General features: G+C 44.6%; 1 protein-coding gene across 1 annotated transcript in view; it reads right to left on the bottom strand.

The window, feature by feature from the left end:
* Nucleotides 1–2,641, bottom strand: part of HAT1 (histone acetyltransferase 1) — a 31,947-nt gene extending 29,306 nt beyond the window's left edge. The window contains exon 1 of the mRNA XM_081945748.1: nucleotides 2,487–2,641. Within this exon, the coding sequence (XP_081801874.1) occupies nucleotides 2,487–2,493 (7 nt within the window). The 5' untranslated portion in view covers nucleotides 2,494–2,641. The remainder of the gene's footprint in view (nucleotides 1–2,486) is intronic.
* Between the last annotated feature and the right edge of the window lie 17,392 nt (nucleotides 2,642–20,033).

Raw genomic sequence — 20,033 nt, 5'->3', positions numbered from 1 at the left:
ATTTTGATACTCAATAAATATTGTAGGAATGTGTCAATTTTAACAGTTAATATGGTAAATATCAATAAATATAACCTAAACCAACAAAAGCTCTTTTGGGATCCTCCAATAGTTTAAGAAACACTGCTTTAGCACAATAACATTTGTAGCAATTAAGAAACAGCAGCATAATACTGACTCTCAATCTATGACCATGTAGAAGACCTTGTGATAATGTCCTCTAGTTGTATGCTATCTTGTATCTTGTTTGTTATATCTTGTTCCTATGTAACATGAGCAGATGCTATTCTGAGATTTAGCAAAGACATCTCTCTAATACACTGTACTCAAAGGAAGTGAGGCCAATATTGCACCTAAGACTGTGAGAAAGGAGAACGTGCAATCCTATTCTGATAATTATGCAAAGATCCTTCCATACAAGTAATGAATAAATGAGGCATGAACTGCTTCAGAACCTATACGTATTAGTTCAAAGTATTACAACAGTGGATGGCATCCTAAAACTTTTTAAAGTGATTAAATCATAGAATGCAGGCATTAAGACAAACCTTGAAGGCTCTCTAGTCCACATCTTTCCTCAGCACAGAAATACTAAACTAGTCCAAAAATATGGCTACCTAACATCTCCTTGAAAACTTATAGCAAAGATACACAAACCACTACTCATTTGACTTTGCATTGGAACAAATATAATTTTGGAGGGTAGCCTTACTTAGGTTTGTGACATTTGCCATAACTTCACCCATGCAAGAAATTAATTATTTATGTTTCAGATCAACTTTCTGCACTGTGGATTTCTCAGAAGCTTTGGCCTACAACTCCCATTCTGACTTCTAGGTACAGCAGCTCAAAAGATCCATGTCACAGCAAATTACATTTTTAGCTTCAATCACTGTTTTTTTCCAACACTTTCATCCTCCCTGTGAGAATGAAGACAGAAACAAGGTAGAGGTGCAAATTCAATGTTTCAGTGTTTTATCCCAATGTTCCCATCACTCATCAATTCCTGGCTGCAGGGACTTTGCAACACTCAGAGGTCGCCATCCTAGAAGGACTAGTTTTCTGCTCTAAAATCTCTAAAATATATACATATGTAAAAGCATGTGTCTTATAATTATTGCAGGTTCTATAAGCTTTTTGTTTCAAAAAAGAGACAAAAGCCTATGCCTAATGCTAGAACAGAATTTATGATATAAGTTTCAAAGAACATAAGCAGGAGAATTACAGGGCTTTTGAGTTTCCCAAGTTACACTGAAGCACTGAGATATTTGTTGTCAAATACTTGTTTTGTTCTTCAACTTAATGACATTCAGATGTATTAAACTGCCAACTGCCATAGCGGATTGTGAGAGCACCAGTATGGGAAAAGCTGTGTTAGAGTAATATGCTTCAATATTTTCAAACACGATACCCACATTTAAGTGGTTATTTACTTGGGGAATCTTTTGTTTAGGATAATGATTTGATAGTCACACCATGGTTGCCCATTTTGGCTCTGTCTTCTATTCTGCAACAGCTTAAAAGGTAAGGGCTATAATATTAAATAGTTTACAGCAGGTTTATCCAAAGTGATCAACATCAATATCCAAGGGAGCAATCTAAGGAACTGATGTTATAATTATTCATAGGACTATTAAACTAATATTTGTTAAATTATTTTCACATCATGAATGCATGGAGGTGGATGAACAATCTGAAATTTCATGAAGGGGTCAATGAGCTGAAGAGTTTGAGGACCCCTGCTTTACATTAACCGTGCAACCTAATTACAGGTAGTCCTCGACTTACAACTACAATTGAGGCCAACATTTCTGTTGTTAAATGAGAAATTTCTGAAGTGAGTTTTGCCCCATTTTACAACTTTTCTGTCACCTTTGTTCACTGCCGTTGTTAAACCTAGTCATATGGCTTTTAAGTGAATCGGGCTTCCCCATTTGACTTTGCTTGTCAAAAGGTGATTGCATGACCACTGCGACCATCATAAATATGAACCAGTTGCCAAGCCTCCAAATTTAGATTACGTGACCACAGGGACGCTGCAAAGGTAGTTAATTGTGAAAAGTCACTTTTTTCAGTGCTGTTGTAACTTCGGTCACTAAATGAACAAGTTGAAAGTCGAGGACTACCTGTGCTAATCAAACTCATATAATAACCCTGAAGCACCAAGCACACCCCTTTCTCTTCCGAGCTATTGGTGAATTGGCTGTCAGCGGACGATCTTCAAAGCGAGTTGAGAAACAGCCACGAACTGGAGGACGCCTTCCCCGTTTCCGCCAGCGGGGACGGTTCTCCTTCCCAGCCCTTTCCCGCCCAGCAGAGCTTTCCGAGACGGCAGGTTAAGAGTCGAAGCCGGGTGGGCTTCCCCGCTCATCACCTGCCAGACTCTGGCTTGGAAACCTCCCTCGCCGAGAGAGCACCGAGCGGGCACCGCGGAGACCCGGGTGTCCAACCCGCCCCGTTTATGCGCCCGGAGGGACCCTCCTTACCCGCCATTTCCCAAACGGCGGCGGCCTCGGCGCCCGCGAAGTCAACAGACCCAGCCAAACTGAGCGAATCAAGCCGCGCGCCCACACGCCGGAAATGACGTGCTCGGGTGGTGTGGGGGAGGGGGAGGGAAAGGAATTGCTCTTCCGTTCGTTCTGCGCTGAAGGGACCGGAGCGACGTCCGCACTTTTTTTTCCCCACACGCATGCGCAATTTGGGCATTCCTCTCCCTATTATTGATGGCCTTCCCTTAAGAATCGGGATCGGGGCAGCCCTGCCGAACTCGCTCTTTCAACCAGTCTTTTTCCGAGGAAATTTCCAGCGTCAGAACTTGTCATTTTTCGTACTTCTCATGCTGCTTCTCCGTCGCTCTAGTTCAGGAGTCCCCAAACTTGGCAACTTTAAGACTTGTGGACTTCAACTCCTAGAATTGGAGTTGAAATCCACAAGTCTTAAAGTTGCCAAGTTTGAAGACATCTGTTCTAGTTGTACCTTCTTATATTATACTGTAAATTTTGGGTGAGCTATAAATACGGTAAATGTCTATGGAGATTCTCAAGTCATCCAGGTCATGGTTGTCCCAAAAGTGTTTTTGTTTTAAAGTAGGCAAACTGGACTTTCTGGTTTTTCTTTAAATATAAATTTAAATATATATCTATAAATACGGTAACACAGATTGCAAAAAGAAGGAATTCTCTATGTGCATGCACATATATTTATGTGCACTCAGAGCGGTCCTGATTTCCTATGGGTTATTTAACTTACGTGGCTGCTTAATAGTTGCTCAAAGGGCACTTGGCTTCACAAGCAGGATTCTGCCTCAGCTCTCTTCATCCTGGGGGACAAGCTCATTATATAGCCCCAACTTGTTCTGATGGAATATGAAGAATCCCTTTCTGAAACAGAAACCAATCATGATGTTTTTGGTACAAGCCATGGTTAAAGGAAGAATTGAGATTTTGGAGTTCTTTGATGTGTGGGATAGTTGCTGGCATCTATTGCTCATCAAAATTGTTGTCTTCCTGTCTTTAGAGGCAACACATGTTGACATTTTCGTATTTTTTGGCAGCATGATGCTTTTACCTGTACAGACAGTCCTTACCTTACAACAAATGATTGTTTGTTGTAACAAACAATTGTTTGAACCAGAACTGAAAAAAGTGACTTATGACCATTTTTCACACTTACAACCATTGCAGCATCCCCATGGTCACTTGATCAAAATTCAGATGCTTGGCACCTGATTAATATTTATGATGGTTGCATTGCCCTGAGGTCATGTGATTCTCTTTTGTGACCTTCTGCCAAGGAAAAGTAACGGGGAAGCCAGATTCACTTAGCAACCCTGTTACTAATTTAACAACTGCAGTGATTCACTTAACTGTGCAAGAAAGGTGAAATGGGGCAAAAGTCACTTAACAAATGTCTTAGTAATAGAAATTTGGCCTCAATTATGGTCATAAGTTGAGAGCAAACTGTAATGACATATCAACTGCTAAGGGACTGTAGCTCTAGATATTGCTCTTGATAAGGCTCAGCTGTGTTTTCCTCCCCCATTAAGTGAAATTTTTGGAACACTCATATTTTAATGGCTCACACTCCTGCACATGTAAAGAGTAAAATATATGTTTCACCAGATGCTGTCTGGAGATGCCCAGTTATAGGAGGAGGAGCTTCCGGCGATGGCGGTCGCCTTCCTGAGCTCCTAACAACACCATGGAGCTCCCGACCGGGTAGGGGATTGCTGCCGGCCCTCACGTCATCGGAGGGCCGAGAGTTGGACAGCCCGACCACCCTGGCTTGTTTTGGGCTTGTTTTGGCCCGCCAGGGTGGTCTGAGGAGATCGGAGGGAAAGAAGGAGCGGAGCGGCTGTAAGCGGCTGGGGAGAAAGCTGTGAAGCAATGGCGGCGGCGCCCGCAGCGTGGCGCAGCGTGAGACTGCGCTGGCGGCGAAAAAAAGGGCAAAAAAAGACAAAAGGCACCGGAGAGAACAACGAGACACTGGAGAGGTGATCAAGGCTGGGAGGCAGTCGGGAGGGGCAAAGGGAGACGACTGCGGCAACGGACGAGTGGAAGGAGCCGCAGCCAGGGACTCCTCTATGGTATTTTGCCGTATCCTGGCTGCTCCCATGCTCCCGGGAACTTGGAGAATTTTTTGAGAACTTTACCCTAAACTGTGGAGAACGTTGGGGCGCCGGATGGGGGGCCAAGGTGAGTGTGCCCACCGGGCGCTTTGGCTGGGAACCAGAAGTGAGGGCGAAGATCTGAAACAACGGTTGGGGGTGGCCTGGAACTTTAGAGGCCACTGGAGGCCCTGCTTCAGGGCTATGGGTAGGCCTGAGCAGCTGCCTAGCCCAAGAACAACTGGGCCAAGAATGCCCCCCACCCACCCATTAAGGAACCCACATCCATCTGCAACCACCTTGGACTGTCTCCCACTTTTCTGTCATCTCTGCCTTTCTTCACCATTTGGGGATATTTGATCATTCTCCCCCCCCCCTTTTCCAAGTACTATCTGGACATTAAAGCCTCCAGCTTCCCATTGAGACTCTAATCCTCCAGCTATTAACTCTTCATCACCAGCACCCTTACCCTACTGGGTTTTTAACAATTTAACAATCTACTCAAGGTCAGACCTGCTCCGCCTGCGGGAGGCCCCTCTCTCGCAGGCATGGCCCTTGGCTCTCTCAAGGGCCTGCCTTGATGACGGGTTTGTGAACCCCGAGAGGTGGAAGAAACGAAAGCTGAGGGGATTTTTATCTAAATGTTTTGTATTGTTTTTAGGGGGTTCCAGGGAGGGGGGGTGGGTCAACCAGGCCGGGAGGGAAGCCAGTGCCAGACGAACAGGTGAGTCCAGGAGGGAAGTGAGCGGGGTGGGGGGGGAGAGGGAACAAGTTATTCCAGCAGAGGGTTGTTTTATTACAACGGTCGCGGGGAGGGGGGGATGCGAGGACAAGAGAAGATCACAAGGTCGGTTGGGAGACTGTGGCTGCTGGCTACGCCCGGTCGTTTGTACCAACCCCCGCAGTCTAGGTGGTCAGGAACTACAGAGCCAGGGCCTGCGGCTGATGCTTTGCAATGCAAGGTCCGTGACCAACAAGGCCCCCCTCATTAGTGAGTTGATCTCTGAGGGGGAGCTGGACCTTGCAGGGATAACGGAGACCTGGTTGGGCCACGAGGTTGGTTTACCCCTCGTGGAAATGTGCCCACCGGGTTTCCGTGCATTCCATCAGCCTCGGGCCCTGGGTAAGGGTGGTGGGGTGGCGGTAGTTATACAGGATTGTCTAGAGCCGAGGGAGTTCACTGTTCCTCAGATACCCGGGTGTGAGTCCCTAGGTGTGAAATGGGGCCCAGGGAGGCAGTGGGGTCTGCTGATTGTATACTTGGCTCCTCGCTATACATCAGCGGCCCTGCCCGAGCTCCTCGAGCTGATCTCAGAGACGGCGGTTGAGATCCCCAAGCTTTTGGTTATGGGGGACTTCAACCTGCCGTCGACGGGAGCAGCATCTGAGGTGGCTCGGGAGTTCATGGCTTCCATGACAGCCATGGGCCTGACCCAATTAATTCAGGGCCCCACACACGAAGGTGGCCACACACTGGACCTTGTTTTTGTATCTGAGCAGTGGACGAGTGATCTGGGAATAGGGGATTTAGTTGTTACTCCCCTGTCATGGTCAGATCACTCATGTCTCCGGCTCGACTTCCCTGGCGCTACCCTCCACCGTGAGGAGGCGGAGCCAGACTGTCCAAGCTGGTACCGCCCCAAGCACCTGATGGAACCGGATAGGTTCCAGACGGAGCTTGGGCCACTACCTGTAGCCCTGACCCGCGCTCGGTCGGAGGACCTAGTGGCCGCCTGGAATAGGGCGACGGCTGCGGCCTTGGACCAGGTTGCGCCTTTGCGACCTCTCCTACGGCAGCGACCCACCCGAGCTCCTTGGTACACCGAGGAGTTGAGGGTGATGAAGCGCCATAGGAGACGTCTAGAGAGCAGGTGGAGGTCCTCACGCTCCGAATCTGATCGAACACAGGTAAGAGCCTATTTACAGACCTACCTTGTGGCATTGAGAGCGGCCAAACGTAGACATTGTGCCGCTCTTATTGCGTCCACGGATAACCGCCCTGCCGCCCTGTTTAGGGTGACCCGCTCCCTCTTGTCGCAGAGGACGCGGGGGGCACCCTTGCAGGGAAGAGCAGAGGAGTTTGGGGAATATCTGCAGGACAAAGTCGCTCAGATCCGGAGCGGATGGGCCCCCTCCAGTGGACCGGATGAGCCGTCAACAGTGAGTCTTGTGAGACCATTCTGGGAGGAGTTTGACTCTGTTGCCCCCGAGGATTTGGACAGGTTGCGTGGACGGCTGCGACCCACCACATGTTCAATGGACCCGTGTCCCTCCTGGTTGGTACTGGCATCCTGGGAGGTGACACGAGGCTGGCTTCTGGGCCTGGTGAACGCCTCATTGGGTGAGGGATCCTTACCAACTGCCTTGAAAGAGGCGGTGGTGAGGCCCTTACTCAAGAGGCCTTCACTTGACCCAATGGAGCTAGCTAATTATCGTCCAGTCTCCAACCTTCCCTTTCTAGCGAAGGTTGTTGAGAATGTGGTGGCACAGCAATTTCCGCAACACCTTGACGAATCCGAATATCTAGACCCTCGCCAGTCCGGCTTCCGACCCGGGCACAGCACAGAGACAGCCTTGGTCGCGTTGGTTGATGATCTCTGGAGAGCCAGAGATAGAGGTTGTTCCTCTATCCTGGTCCTATTAGACCTCTCAGCGGCTTTTGATACCATCGACCATGGTATCCTATTGCGCCGGCTGGAGGGGATGGGAGTCGGAGGCACCGTTTTGCGGTGGTTCGGCTCCTACCTCCCCGACCGGACGCAATGTGTGTTGACAGGGGGGCAGAGGTCGACCCTGAGGCCACTCACTTGTGGGGTGCCGCAGGGGTCGGTCCTCTCGCCCCTCCTGTTCAACGCATATGTGGTTTTGGGGTTGAATATCATCTGTACGCTGATGATACTCAGCTGTACATCTCAACCCCAAACCACCCCAACGAGGCTGTCGAAGTGATGTCCCGGTGTTTGGAAGCCGTCGGGGTCTGGATGGGGGACAACAGACTCAAACTCAACCCCTCCAAGACTGAGTGGCTGTGGCTACCGGCACCTCGGTTCAGCCAGCTGACTCCATCGCTGGCCATAGGGGGCGAACAATTGCCCCCTGTGGAACGGGCGCGCAATTTGGGCGTCCTCCTAGATGCCCGGCTGTCAATGGACGACCATGTGGCAGCCGTGGCAAGGGGGGTGTTCCACCAGGTTCGCCTGGTGCGCCAATTGCGCCCCCTTCTGGACCGGGATGCCTTACGCACGGTCACTCATGCACTGGTGACGTCTCGCCTCGACTACTGCAATGCTCTCTACATGGGGCTTCCCTTGGGACGCGCCCGAAGACTGCAGCTAGTCCAGAACGCAGCCGCCGGATTGTCATGGGGAGTACTAGGTACTCCCACGTAACACCACTCCTGCGCGAGCTGCACTGGCTACCTGTGGTTTTTCGGGTGCGTTTCACGGTTTTGATCACCATCTTTAAAGCGCTCCATGGCACAGGACCTAGCTACCTGCGGGATCGCATCTCTCCACACATATCCCTGCGGCCAATTCGCTCTCACAGGGAGGGACTTCTCCTAGTGCCGTCCACTAGGCAATGCCAACGGGCGGCGCCAAGGAGTAGGGCCTTCTCTGTGATGGGCCCAACCCTCTGGAATGACCTCCCCCCCGACATTAGAACCACCACAGACTTCTGCTCCTTCTGACAAAAATTGAAGACACACCTGTTCCGATTGGCTGGCCTGGCATAATCATAACTGCTACCTCCTGGCAAACATATTTCTTTACTGGTTATTTTGGGGGAATTGTTTTTTTAAATTTAATTTTATGGGATATTTGTTGGGGTTTTAAACTATTTACTCAGCTGTACAGTTCTTTAAACCTTTTTTATCCTCCTTCGTATCTATTTATCTATTTAATAATTTAATTGTTTAATTTTATAGTTATTTATATGTTGTATTTCTGATATGGACTGTACACCGCCCCGAGTCCCTTTCGGGAGAGGGGGCGGTCTATAAGCGCTCAGTAAATAAATAAAAAATAAAATAAATAAATAAAGTTACAGATGTAAACATCCAGAATTCTTCAGAGAGGAGATGTTAATTATGACAGCAATCCATAGTAATCCAACTTTGAGGCTAAGAAGCATAGAGCAAATAGTCTGATAAACTGTGCAAGGGCAGAAAAAAACAAACCAGAATTAAACTTTCATGTTCATAGAAAGCAATTGTTTTAGTGACTTCTTTTTACTATGTAATAAAGATTCTTATCTAACGATGCCAAATGTTGGCGAGCCTTAAAGGGAATATATATCAACCTAGAGCCTAGGCAAGTCATGCTGAGTCTGGGAAATTGTTTCAAAGTCTTAATGACCCTGTCATTTTGACAGTCCTTATCTTCTATTACTATTCAAATATTACTTTACAATGTGAATAATGGTTACCAACTTGCTGGGAACTATTATTAACCGTTGATTAAGTTGCAAGTATCAATATTAGACTCAGAAAGCTATCAAAGTGAACTAACTAGCTCAGATGATGGATCAATTAACCCAAAAGAGCAGATAAAATCAGCTAACTCCATAAGGCATAAGTCACCCACTGTGGGAGCAGAAGCTTATTCTGCAGCTGCTACCAGAGCAATTACCACTGTTATTACTAAAACCCTCTCAAAATCAAAAGTTTGCTTTGTTGTCAGACAAATACATATAAAAATCTCAGCAAATTTACAGCCCTTGTTCCTTTTTTGTCTGCAATTAGATTAAAATCTCTTGTCCAAAAAGTTGTGTCCGCCCCCACTGTAATTGAATGATGTGAAATCCTTGTTGCAATTATGATGTGGGTACAGAAAACTGCAGAGATAACTCTCAACCATCATTTAGTAACCTCAATAAATTTGGTGGGAAACAGAACACAAGGCACTGCAGGGGTGGGCTTCAAACACGGGACCATTTCCAGCCTTCCCAAACTTCTGGTAGGCCTGTTTTTCGCCCTTCCTGAGCCTCTGTGTGCACCCTGCCCCAGGGGTGGGTTCCTGCCAGTTCTAACGTCTTCTATAGAAGAGGTTCCACAAAACTACAGTGCCGTTTAGAACCGGTTCCAGCTCCCTCCCCCCGCCCGTCCGCACATCATCAAGATGAAGAGCGAGAGGAGGAATTCTGGGAGTTGAAGTCCACAAGTCTTAAAGCTGCCAAGTTTGAATACCCCTGGGGTGTTTTTTTCTAAAAAGTTAGAGGTGCAAGGGTCTTGTAACTTGACAGCTTTAAGACTTGCGTGCTTCGAACGCCAGAGTTTCTGAGCCAACATTTTGGTTGCTAAGCAAGAGCGTTGTTAAGTGAGTTTCACCACATTTTACAAGTTGGCCATGCCCACCCAGTCACATGGCCGGCAAGCCACTCCCACCTGGTCACATGGCCAGCAAGCCACTCCCACAAAGCAGGCCACATCTACAGAAGAGGTTCTAAAAAAATTTGAAACCCACCACTGCCCTGCACTTACCTACACCCAAAATGGACCGTGTACGAAGTCCCAGCAGCCCACCCCTGCAAGGCAGCCAAAATGAATGAACATAATCAATTGCTATATGAAATTCAGTGATGGACAGAAATGTTTTTGTGGACAAATGAGGAAGAACCAAATTTACTGCTTTCCTTAATCAAGGTAACCTCTAGAACTCCCTGAGATAAGAAGACTTTCTCAAGAAATCCGGTTTGGATAGGATTTGTGATAAACCTAATTGCTGTATAAGACTAAGGAAGCTGCAAAGCAAATAACCTTTGACTGTGGCTAATCCTGATTTGGGCAAAGGTGCTAATTTGGTAACAGTTGAGGGCTAACATCAAGGATCCTTTAAAGCAAATATCAGCCAGCCATGAAATTGTAAGATTTCAGTGCAGGAATGACTGTGTTTCCCCCAAAATAAGACAGGTTCTTAAGCACCAGGCCTTATTTTCAGGGAGGTCTTATTATTTTTGAGGTGCAGGAGGCAGCGAGCATGGCCATCTCTCATCACTGCTGCTGTGTTGCAATATTTTTGGGGTAGGGCTTATTTCAGTGCATGCGCTCAAAAGCCTGGTTGGGGAATCTGGGGAAGTCTTATTTTCAGGGAAAACAGGGTAGAATTCAATTCAATTAGAACTGAAGGCTTGCAAACCATTGCTATCTAGTCATCCTGGTTTCCTTGCAAACTCAGACTGGCACCAGAATGAAACTTTTTTTATTTTTTTATTTATCAATTTTATTTGATACCTATCTCATGGTTCAGGCAACCCTGAGCATCTTAACCTTTAACGTTTTTGTTTTCGAAGTAATGTGCAGCAATTTGGCAGCTTTCTGAATGGAAAGTGATCCATTTCCCTCATAATTCTATTCAACTTCTGTGAGAAAAGAGAACAATAAATTTTCTAGAAGGATTAATGGAGAGAGAGAGAGAAAAAAAGTAGGCCTTTTTTGAAGGTGACAATCACAGCCATACGTTTGTAAGTAGCCTTGACAAGATCTAGGTAGTTTCATGGGTTTTTTTAAAGATGTTGTTGTACTACCGTAAGTTCAGGGAAATCAGAGGATATAACAGTCCAATTGGTTCCATGGTTAAAGGCTTAGGACGGTGATGGTTAACCTTTTTGGCACCAAGTGTCGAAACTGGAGTGCACATGCACCGGAACCTGGAAGAGAGAAGCTGACCCGTATGCATGTGTGCGGCAGCCAGCTGCTCTTCTGGGTTCTGTTGCGTCCATGGTGCTGGACAGCTGGTCTGTCGCACATGCGCACTGGCCACCTGCTCTCTTCCGGATTCCGGTGCGCACATGTCTTCAAAGACCATTTGTCTGGTGTGCAGGCACTACCACAACCCAGAAGACAGCAGCTGACTGGTGTACATGCATGCTGGATCAGCTATCAGATGTATATGCACATGATGGAACCCGGAAGAGCAGCTGGCAACAGTGCACTTGCTCACAGAGAGGGCACAGCATGCCACCTCTGTCACACGTGCCAGAGGTTCGCCTTAACAGGCTTAGGATATTAGCAAATGTGACAACAAGAGAGAGAAGATTTTATGCCTCTAAAATCTCTGATGAAAGGCTACCAAAAATGTTGGAGCAAAAGGTGTATTTCTGAAAAAAATCCAAAATGACCAACAGTTTTATTGTCAAAAGACAGTATAAATCTTCTTCCCTGAGGGAAGGAGGAATATATAGAGAGCCATTTCAATGCAATTCCCCCTGTCCCAAGGAGAAAATATTAAGAATGTTCTCCTGAAAATCATATCCTCAAACACATATAGTGGATTTTGCTGTTGCAAATCTGCTCGCTTATAAAGTAAAAAAAAAAGTGATTCCCTGCCCCCAAAGTGTCAATAGTTGAGGTCAATATAGGATGAGAAGTGCAGTAAGTGGTTTTGCAATTACTTACTGTAGTTGCAAAATCATGGCTGCATGCATTTCATAAGGACTAACTTTATGTCAACATTTCCAACTGGAAATACCTGTGCAGTTCTGCACAAAGCATGTAGTCTCGGATTGAACCCAAACCAGCATATCTAAGACTGAAAGTCTTTAAAGGCTGAGTTTCATATACTCAGGGAAGGGCTGAAATGGTGGTATAGTATTCGCGTATGAAGATTTGGAAAACGGTTTGCAGGGAGTCACAGATCCAGAGGAAGATATGTATAGATTTACGTTGTAGTGTTCAGGGAGGACAAACCTCCTTCCACACAGTGAATTCTACAGCTGAGCATTGAGGCAGAAGCTGAGACACATGGTCGATCATTTAGGCTGAAACAGTGCCAAAGAACTAAAGGCCACCAAAGCAGAGACTGGTTAAAGCTTCATAGGAAGAAGTTGGGAGAAGAACTTAACTCTGTTTCAGTGATGGGTTTCAGGCGGTATGCCCCAGTATGGGCGTACCGGAGCCTGCCTGGAGCACTGGATACCATTCCGGTACGGTGCTCCGGAGGGCCCACCTGCCCGCCCGAGCTACTTACTGTGTATTAAAGCTGTCGGTGCTTCCGTGCACGCGCCTGGCACATACAGCACCTGTGCGATGCTCCGCTGAGCAGCCGGAGCGTCGCAGAGGCTTGCGGAAGCATCATTTCCAGTTATAATGCATGCGCACGGCGCGCCTGTGCATGTGGGCGACGCCAGAACCCACCACCTCTCGGTTTGGTATCCAAAAAGCTGAGACAAGTGGAGAACAGCAGTGCAAACAAGAACCAGTTGCTGACCCCATGCAGGAATAGCCCCCAAAACAGCCAGCCAATGAAACAGTCAAACCTACTAGTAGCTACTGATAATAAAGGGGGGTAATAAACAAACTCTTCTGGACAAACTTCTCTGGATTTACCCTTGGTGAAGGAAGGGATCTGCAAGAGTTGGTAGGTATAATAGGAGAGCAGGAGACTAATTGCAATACCCAGTAGAAAGGAACAAACCATCCAAACACTCATCTTGAGCTAAGAGCACAGTAGAGATAAACAGAAAATGCTAAACTACTGTCTACATGGCAAGAGGGAAGAGAAATATTTATTTGCCAATTCTCAGATGAGCATGCTCAAATTTGCGAACCAGTAGGAAAGGTAGGTCAATGCCACCTCTGGTTTTAAGCCACCTATATCTACTTCTTGGTGAAATGGATGGTATGTAAATTTAATAAGTAAAATGGAGTACAGGATGTGGCTCAAGTAATCCCAGTACATAACTTTAATAGAATCCCACACAAGGAATCTGCATATCTGAGGACGATCTTTCTTTCCGGACTTCTCACATCCTCAGGGCAACATCCTAACATGTACCTCAGGATCAAAGCCCAGGGTAGGAGCATTTCAATCTGCACAGGAAGGACAATTATCTTCTGACAGAGTCACACCCTAGAACCAGCACATACACAAGTCACACCTCCTAAACCCACATCAGTCCCCCTATAAAACAACGTTTCTGGACCCTATTTCTGTGTAGCCTGCCCCCAAAAAAACCTCTTTGCTTTTGAGAATAATTAAATCTCCCTCCCCCCTTTTCTCTCTCTCTCACACACATAAAAGAACAGAACATGGAAGGGGCCAAACCATGGAGATGGTTGGATTACATCTGATTTTGATAGTGGTGATTGGCTGATAGTGGATGAATAAAGAGTTAAGACTGTGAAACAACAGGGTGTTCAGAGGGTATAAAACAGACACATGCAGTTTTAATCCGTCCCCTCACCTTACCCTGGTAAGTAGTAGAACTGGCTTTGACATGGTCACCATGATCTAGTTTGTTTAGTTTAGCCTAGGATTGTTATTCAAACCCGGTCATTCCTGCTTATATATAGCTTAGCTCTCGTGTCACTACAAACTACTATAGTGTAATGATAAGTTGCCTCAGCCCAAGTCTTTTATACAGGCAGTCCTGGACTTACCACAACTGAGCCCAAAATTTCAGTTGCTAAGCAAGGCAGTTGTCAAGTGAGGTTTGCACCATTTTATGACCTTTTTTGCCCCAGTTGTTAAGTGAATCACTGCATTTGTTAAGTTAGAAACATGGTTGTTAAGCTTCTCAATGGACTTTGCTTGTCAGAAGGTCTCAGAAAGTGAACACGTAAACACAGGACACTTAACCGTCATAAATATGACTCAGTTGCCAAGGGTCTGAATTTTGATCACATGACCATGGGGATGCTGCAATGGTCGTAAGTGTGAAAAACAGTCATAAGTCATTTTATTCAGTGCTGCTGTAACTTTGAACGGTCACTAAAAGAATTACCTGTACTTAAAGGTCAGAGATCTCCAATTATTCACATCTCTTTGCGTACAATGGCAACATACTTAAGCAAACCAGTCAGATTCTCTGATTACTATACTTGCTCTAGTTCAGTTATTTTGGAACAAGAGTATCATAGGTATGGGATCATTTTGATAAGGCTGAAATTAGTGTTTAATGTGCATATTAAACAGTTGAAATGACTTAAACTTCATCTTCCTACTGAATTTCCAATCCAGTGTAATAAAGACATCTGATGTTGAAGGATAATATGCCAATCACAAGTAACACTATTCAAGAAGAAATAACAAATGGAGATATAATGATGTGAATATTTCAGTAACAAATTTATGAATATGGAATGCATAGCTTTTTAATGAAAAAGATACAAGTGAGCAATAATGGGAAGTAAATTGGGAAATGCAGTTGAAGGTATAACATTATGCTAATTCTGCATTTAAATGCCGTTACTGTATAAATGTTTGCTTAAACGTGACCATAATTTAGACTTGAGGCTTTAAATACACATAGAGCAGAATTTAGAATATGTTTTAAGTTTGGTATTTTTTAAATGATGCACATGCTACTTTTATACTATTCCTCCCAATATATTCAAAATTAATCATATTGCTAAAGCCAAGATCTACTGGCTGAAGAACTATGGAAGGTCAGACCATGAGGCCTAATTGTCTCTCAGGCAAAGTACTGTAAAGGGACATGCAAACTAAAGGAATTGTGTCCTTTTACAAACCGTAGAAATCCTTAATTGTTAAGAGTATGTTCAGTCTAACAATTACAGTGTTCACAGAAAAATAGTTAAGCTGGTCTTCCTAACATAGAATACATGATTTGTTTTCTACAACTTTCATGATTTAATGGCTATTAAAGAAGACTGCTTATTGAGTAGGAATGGATTAAATGGCAGAGGTGAGAAAAGGTTGGATGTTCACCGTCAGAATTTCTCCAGACTTCAAGGCAGGGTTGTTGTTGTTTTTGTCTCATGGACCAATGTTGAAATTTGAAGGATTGAAGCAAAGATCTGTAATTCTTCCCCAGAGAGTAATTCCATCCCTCAAGCCTTTGAGTTCTCATTATACAGGGCTGTATAGCACTAACAATAGCACTTAGACTTACAGTATATGCAACCCCATAGTGCTTTTACAGCACTCTCTGGGCGGTTTACAATGTCAGCATATTGCCCTCAACAATGTGGGTCCTCATTTTACCAACTTCAAAAGAATGGAAGTTTGAGTCAATCTTGAGCCTATCAGTATCAAACTCGAGGCTCTGGCCAGAGTTTGTCTGCAATTCTGCATTCTAAGCACTGCAGCACCAAAGCTCATTGTCTCATCTGCAGCATTATTCTGCCTATTAAGTTCTGAAAATAATTCCTGTTATACCCATGGATATGTACAGTTCAAATCAATTATTATTACAATCAAAAGCTATCCATCCAGCGTTTAATAAACTAAAACAACTATTGATTACTAATTAATAAGTTCTTATTTTAAAAGTTAACATACAGTATAATCTACTAACGTGCACTATAAGAGCATCATTAGCCATTGTTCTCTCTGACATTATGGACTGTAACACAAACTTTCATCATGTTGTGATTAATGGATTCATCTTTATTTGATGAAATATGAAAGGACAAAGGAAGCATAAATAATGGTCAACTGAACCATTAGCCCAGTACCTAAAACTATCTCTATATAAATTACGATACAAAAGCACATGGATTTCATTTATAATTGCTCCTGCTTCACAGGGGTAGTTTTTTTATTTAATATGTGGAATATTTCTCAATCTGCCTTGCAGAATTTGATTTGGTAACATATCAAATCTTGCTTTCAAATTACAGATTTCTTGATTCTACTTTTCTTGTTTTCTCCACATAACACTGTTGATTGAAAATATGTATTTATTTAAAACTAGTTGATAACCTGGCATTGCCCGGGTATTTATTTATAGGGGGGAATTGTCCGGACCAAACGTAATTTCTAATGTTGGATTTCCCCCCTTATCAGAGGGAGCCCCCTTATGGACTACTGTGAAGCCATTACCATGGCAACTCCACTGCGCTGTACAGTAGAAGTCATTTTATGGCAGTACAGTAGATGCCATTTTAAGGCACAACCGGCGGTATCTTAACAGAACACACATCCCAAGGGATGTTAGGGGTATCTTATCTCCACAATATTTTTTTCCAGAGAGTGTACTAAGTTTTGTTGAAATTGCTCAGGGCATTTCAGAGTTATTCTGGAACACACACACACACACACACTTAGGGATTGAAGATCTGAAAGCAGCAAACTATGGTTGATCTTATTTACAGTTCAGAACTTTCCATTCATCACCTTCAATGATCCAGCAGAATTAAACAGCTTCAATAACTAAGGAGATACGATCACTTGACAGACATATGCTATTTTAGAAACCCGGGCATTTGCAACTAGAGATACTAAAAATTTTATATAAAATGGAGACTTTCTCGATGGAGTTAAATTAAGGCACTAAAGTTTACAAATACAGTACCAATGTCAGTAATAAAATTCAGAAAACTGATATTGTCAAGAATATAGCTCATAGATCAGGGGTGTCAAACTCACATCACGGCGGCGTCACGTAATGTATCACGACTTTTTCCCCCTTTGCTAAACTGGGCATGGGCATGGGCAGCGTGTGATGCATCTGGCCTGCGGGCTGCGAGTTTGACAGCCCTGTCATAGAGCAATAAGGGTCTTTGGAGCATCATAAGTTATATCTGGCAAGGAATTCCAGGATCAAAGCAACATTGTCAGAGGAAGTTGTGCAGAATCTGACAATTGCTGAATCTGTCCTATTTGGTGTGCTGGTTGGTTCCTTACTTGAACCAGAGGTGGGTTGCTGCCAGTTTGCCCCGGATCAGCCGGGGCAAACGGAGTAGTGGCAGCAACAGGCTCTGCCTACCCGACCGAAAGCTTCTGCGCAGAAGTGTCATGTGTGTATGTGTGTGCACCGGGAGCGCACTAAAACCAGTAGTAAAAAAATTAGCAACCCACCTCTAACTTGCACCATATGGTTATTTGGGACAACAATTTGATTTCAGTCAGAGGTTGGTTGCTCCCGGTTTGGCCCAGATCAGGTGAACCAGTAGTAGCTGTGGCGGGAGCCTCCACTCACCCGCCTGGACGCTTCTGCGCACAAGCATGCCCGAACCAATAGTAGAAAAATTGGCAACCCACCTCTGGTTTCAGTGCTAAAGCAGTCAATGGCATGACAAGAGAGTCAGTTTGCTATAGCCTGGGTCAAGAAAACTCAAAGTTTGCATCTTGTGAAGAGAACATGAAAAGGTTGCTAGATTACTGTAATTGGCTGAATGCAAAATGTAGTAACAATATATTTCCCAAAACACAAAGATCAGAAAGATTTAATGTAGCAAACCTATAAAGCTATGAAATTGTGTCACTGTGTAACAATTAACATTCAGGTTTCCTGTACATCTTCTTCCACTTGTTCCATGCAAAGGGCTGGAAATTATTATTTGGCCAAGAGATGCAGCTCCTGTTTTGTCCTTATTTTGCTAATGACTATCAAATTGTTGAGAGGGACGCAGTGGCTCAGTGGCCAAGACATTGAGCTTGTCGATCAGAAAGGTCGGCAGTTCAGCGGTTCAAATCCCTAGTGCTGCGGAACAGAGTGAGCTCCTGTTACTTGTCCCAGCTTTTGCCAACCTAGCAGTTCGAAAGCATGTAAAAAATGCAAGTAGAAAAATAGGGACCCTCTTTGATGGGAAGATAACAGTGCTCCGTGCGCCTTCAGTGTTTAGTCATGCCGGCCACATGACCACGGAGACATTTTCTGACAGCGTTGGCTCTTTGGCTTTGAAGTGGAGATGAGCACCACCCCCTAGAGTTGGGAACAACTAGCACATACAGTGTTTGCAAGGGGAACCTTTATTGTTACCTTTTATCACATTGTTACTTTTGATGTGCGAGAACACCAAGAAGCCCAATGAACAGCTCTTCAGAGGGTTTGCAGAACTGATGAGAAGCCTTGGATGGTAAAAGCAGGACAAAGCAGGATAGCTTGGTTCTAATTCCCAGCCTCCCTACACCATTTCAACAGCCTGAAAGTAGAGTTCTCTCAAAACTGCGCTCATCAACAAGTCAACTGAACTATCCAGTAGATTCACCAGGAGGCTGGCTTTCTAAAGAATTTTTTAAATTATTATAAACATGTGTATGGGCAAGCCTACCAAATAACTGTTCAGTGTGGTTTCCAGAAATTGAGGCTTTCATAAAACCCTTGCCACAAGTTTCCAAGAGAGCGTGACTCATTCAAAACTTAGCTCCTCTGAAGTTCCTTGCATCTGGAGGAGAAAAATGGAACAGCATTGGAAGAAAGCACCCAGGGATGAAAGGGGAAGAGGCGTGTTACATCAGCCTGAGATAGCCAACAGACAGTGATGGACCTTGTGTCTTGTGGGTCATGTGACTGGCTTACTGAATGGTATCAAGAGTTGATATTCCCAAGAACTGGTACTGATTACTGCTGGTCTAAGGGAAACCACAACTAAGGACTGCTTAAGGCTGTCTTATACACAAATTGATGACGAAGGCAACACCTTCAAAAGACCTGGCTCTGCCAGTTAACTTCGGACTCCAATAGGGGAGCATTACAATGGAATCACAGGTAGGGGTTGATTAACAATACAATACAATACAATACAATACAATACAATACAATAGCAGAGCTAGAAGGGACCTTGGAGGTCTTCTAGTCTAACCCCCTGCCTGGGCAGGAAACCCTATACCATTTCAGACAAATAGCCATCCAACATCTTCTTAAAGACTTCCAGTGTTGGGGCATTCACAACTTCTGGAGGAAAGCTGTTCCACTGATTAATTGTTCCAACTGTCAGGAAGTTTCTCCTCAGTTCTAAGTTGCTTCTCTCCTTGATTAGTTTTCACCCATTGCTTCTTTTTCTACCCTCAGGTGCCTTGGAGAATAGTTTGACTCCTTCTTCTTTGTGGCAACCCCTGAGATATTGGAATACTGCTATCATGTCTCCCCTAGTCCTTCTTTCTATTAAACTAGACATTTACCCAGTTCCTGCAACCGTTCTTCATGTTTTAGTCTCCAGTCCCCTAATCATCTTTGTTGCTCTTCTCTGCACTCTTTCTAGAGTCTCCACATCTTTTCTACATCGTGGCGACCAGAACTGAATGCAGTATTCCAAGTGTGGCCTTACCAAGGCATTATAAAGTGGTATTAACACTTCACGTGATCTTGATTCTATCCCTCTATTTATGCAGCCTAGAACTGTGTTGGCTTTTTTGGCAGCTGCTGCACACTGCTGGCTCATATTTAAATGGTTGTTCACTAGGACTCCAAGATCCCTTTCACAGTTACTACTGTTGAGCAAGGTACCACCTATACTGTACCTGTGCATTTCGTTTTTGTTGCCTAAATGTAGAACCTTACTAATAGATCCCACCTCTCCCCCATCCTGCTCCTGCTCTCCCCATCTTTCAATTGCTGTATTTGGCTGTGTGCAGTATTTTATTTGTGCTTTTATTTTTGTACAGTTTTTATGAATGTAGGCTGCCAAGAGTTACCCTGAAGTAAGATAGATGGTTAATACATTTTATAAATGAACACACACATACATACATAGTACATAAATACATAAATACATACATCATTGGGACATGAGAGAATAAAG

Source organism: Natrix helvetica (assembly GCF_964273705.1).
Source record: "Natrix helvetica genome assembly, chromosome: 1".
NCBI lineage: Eukaryota > Metazoa > Chordata > Lepidosauria > Squamata > Natricidae > Natrix > Natrix helvetica.
This window is presented reverse-complemented; position numbering and strand designations above follow the sequence as displayed.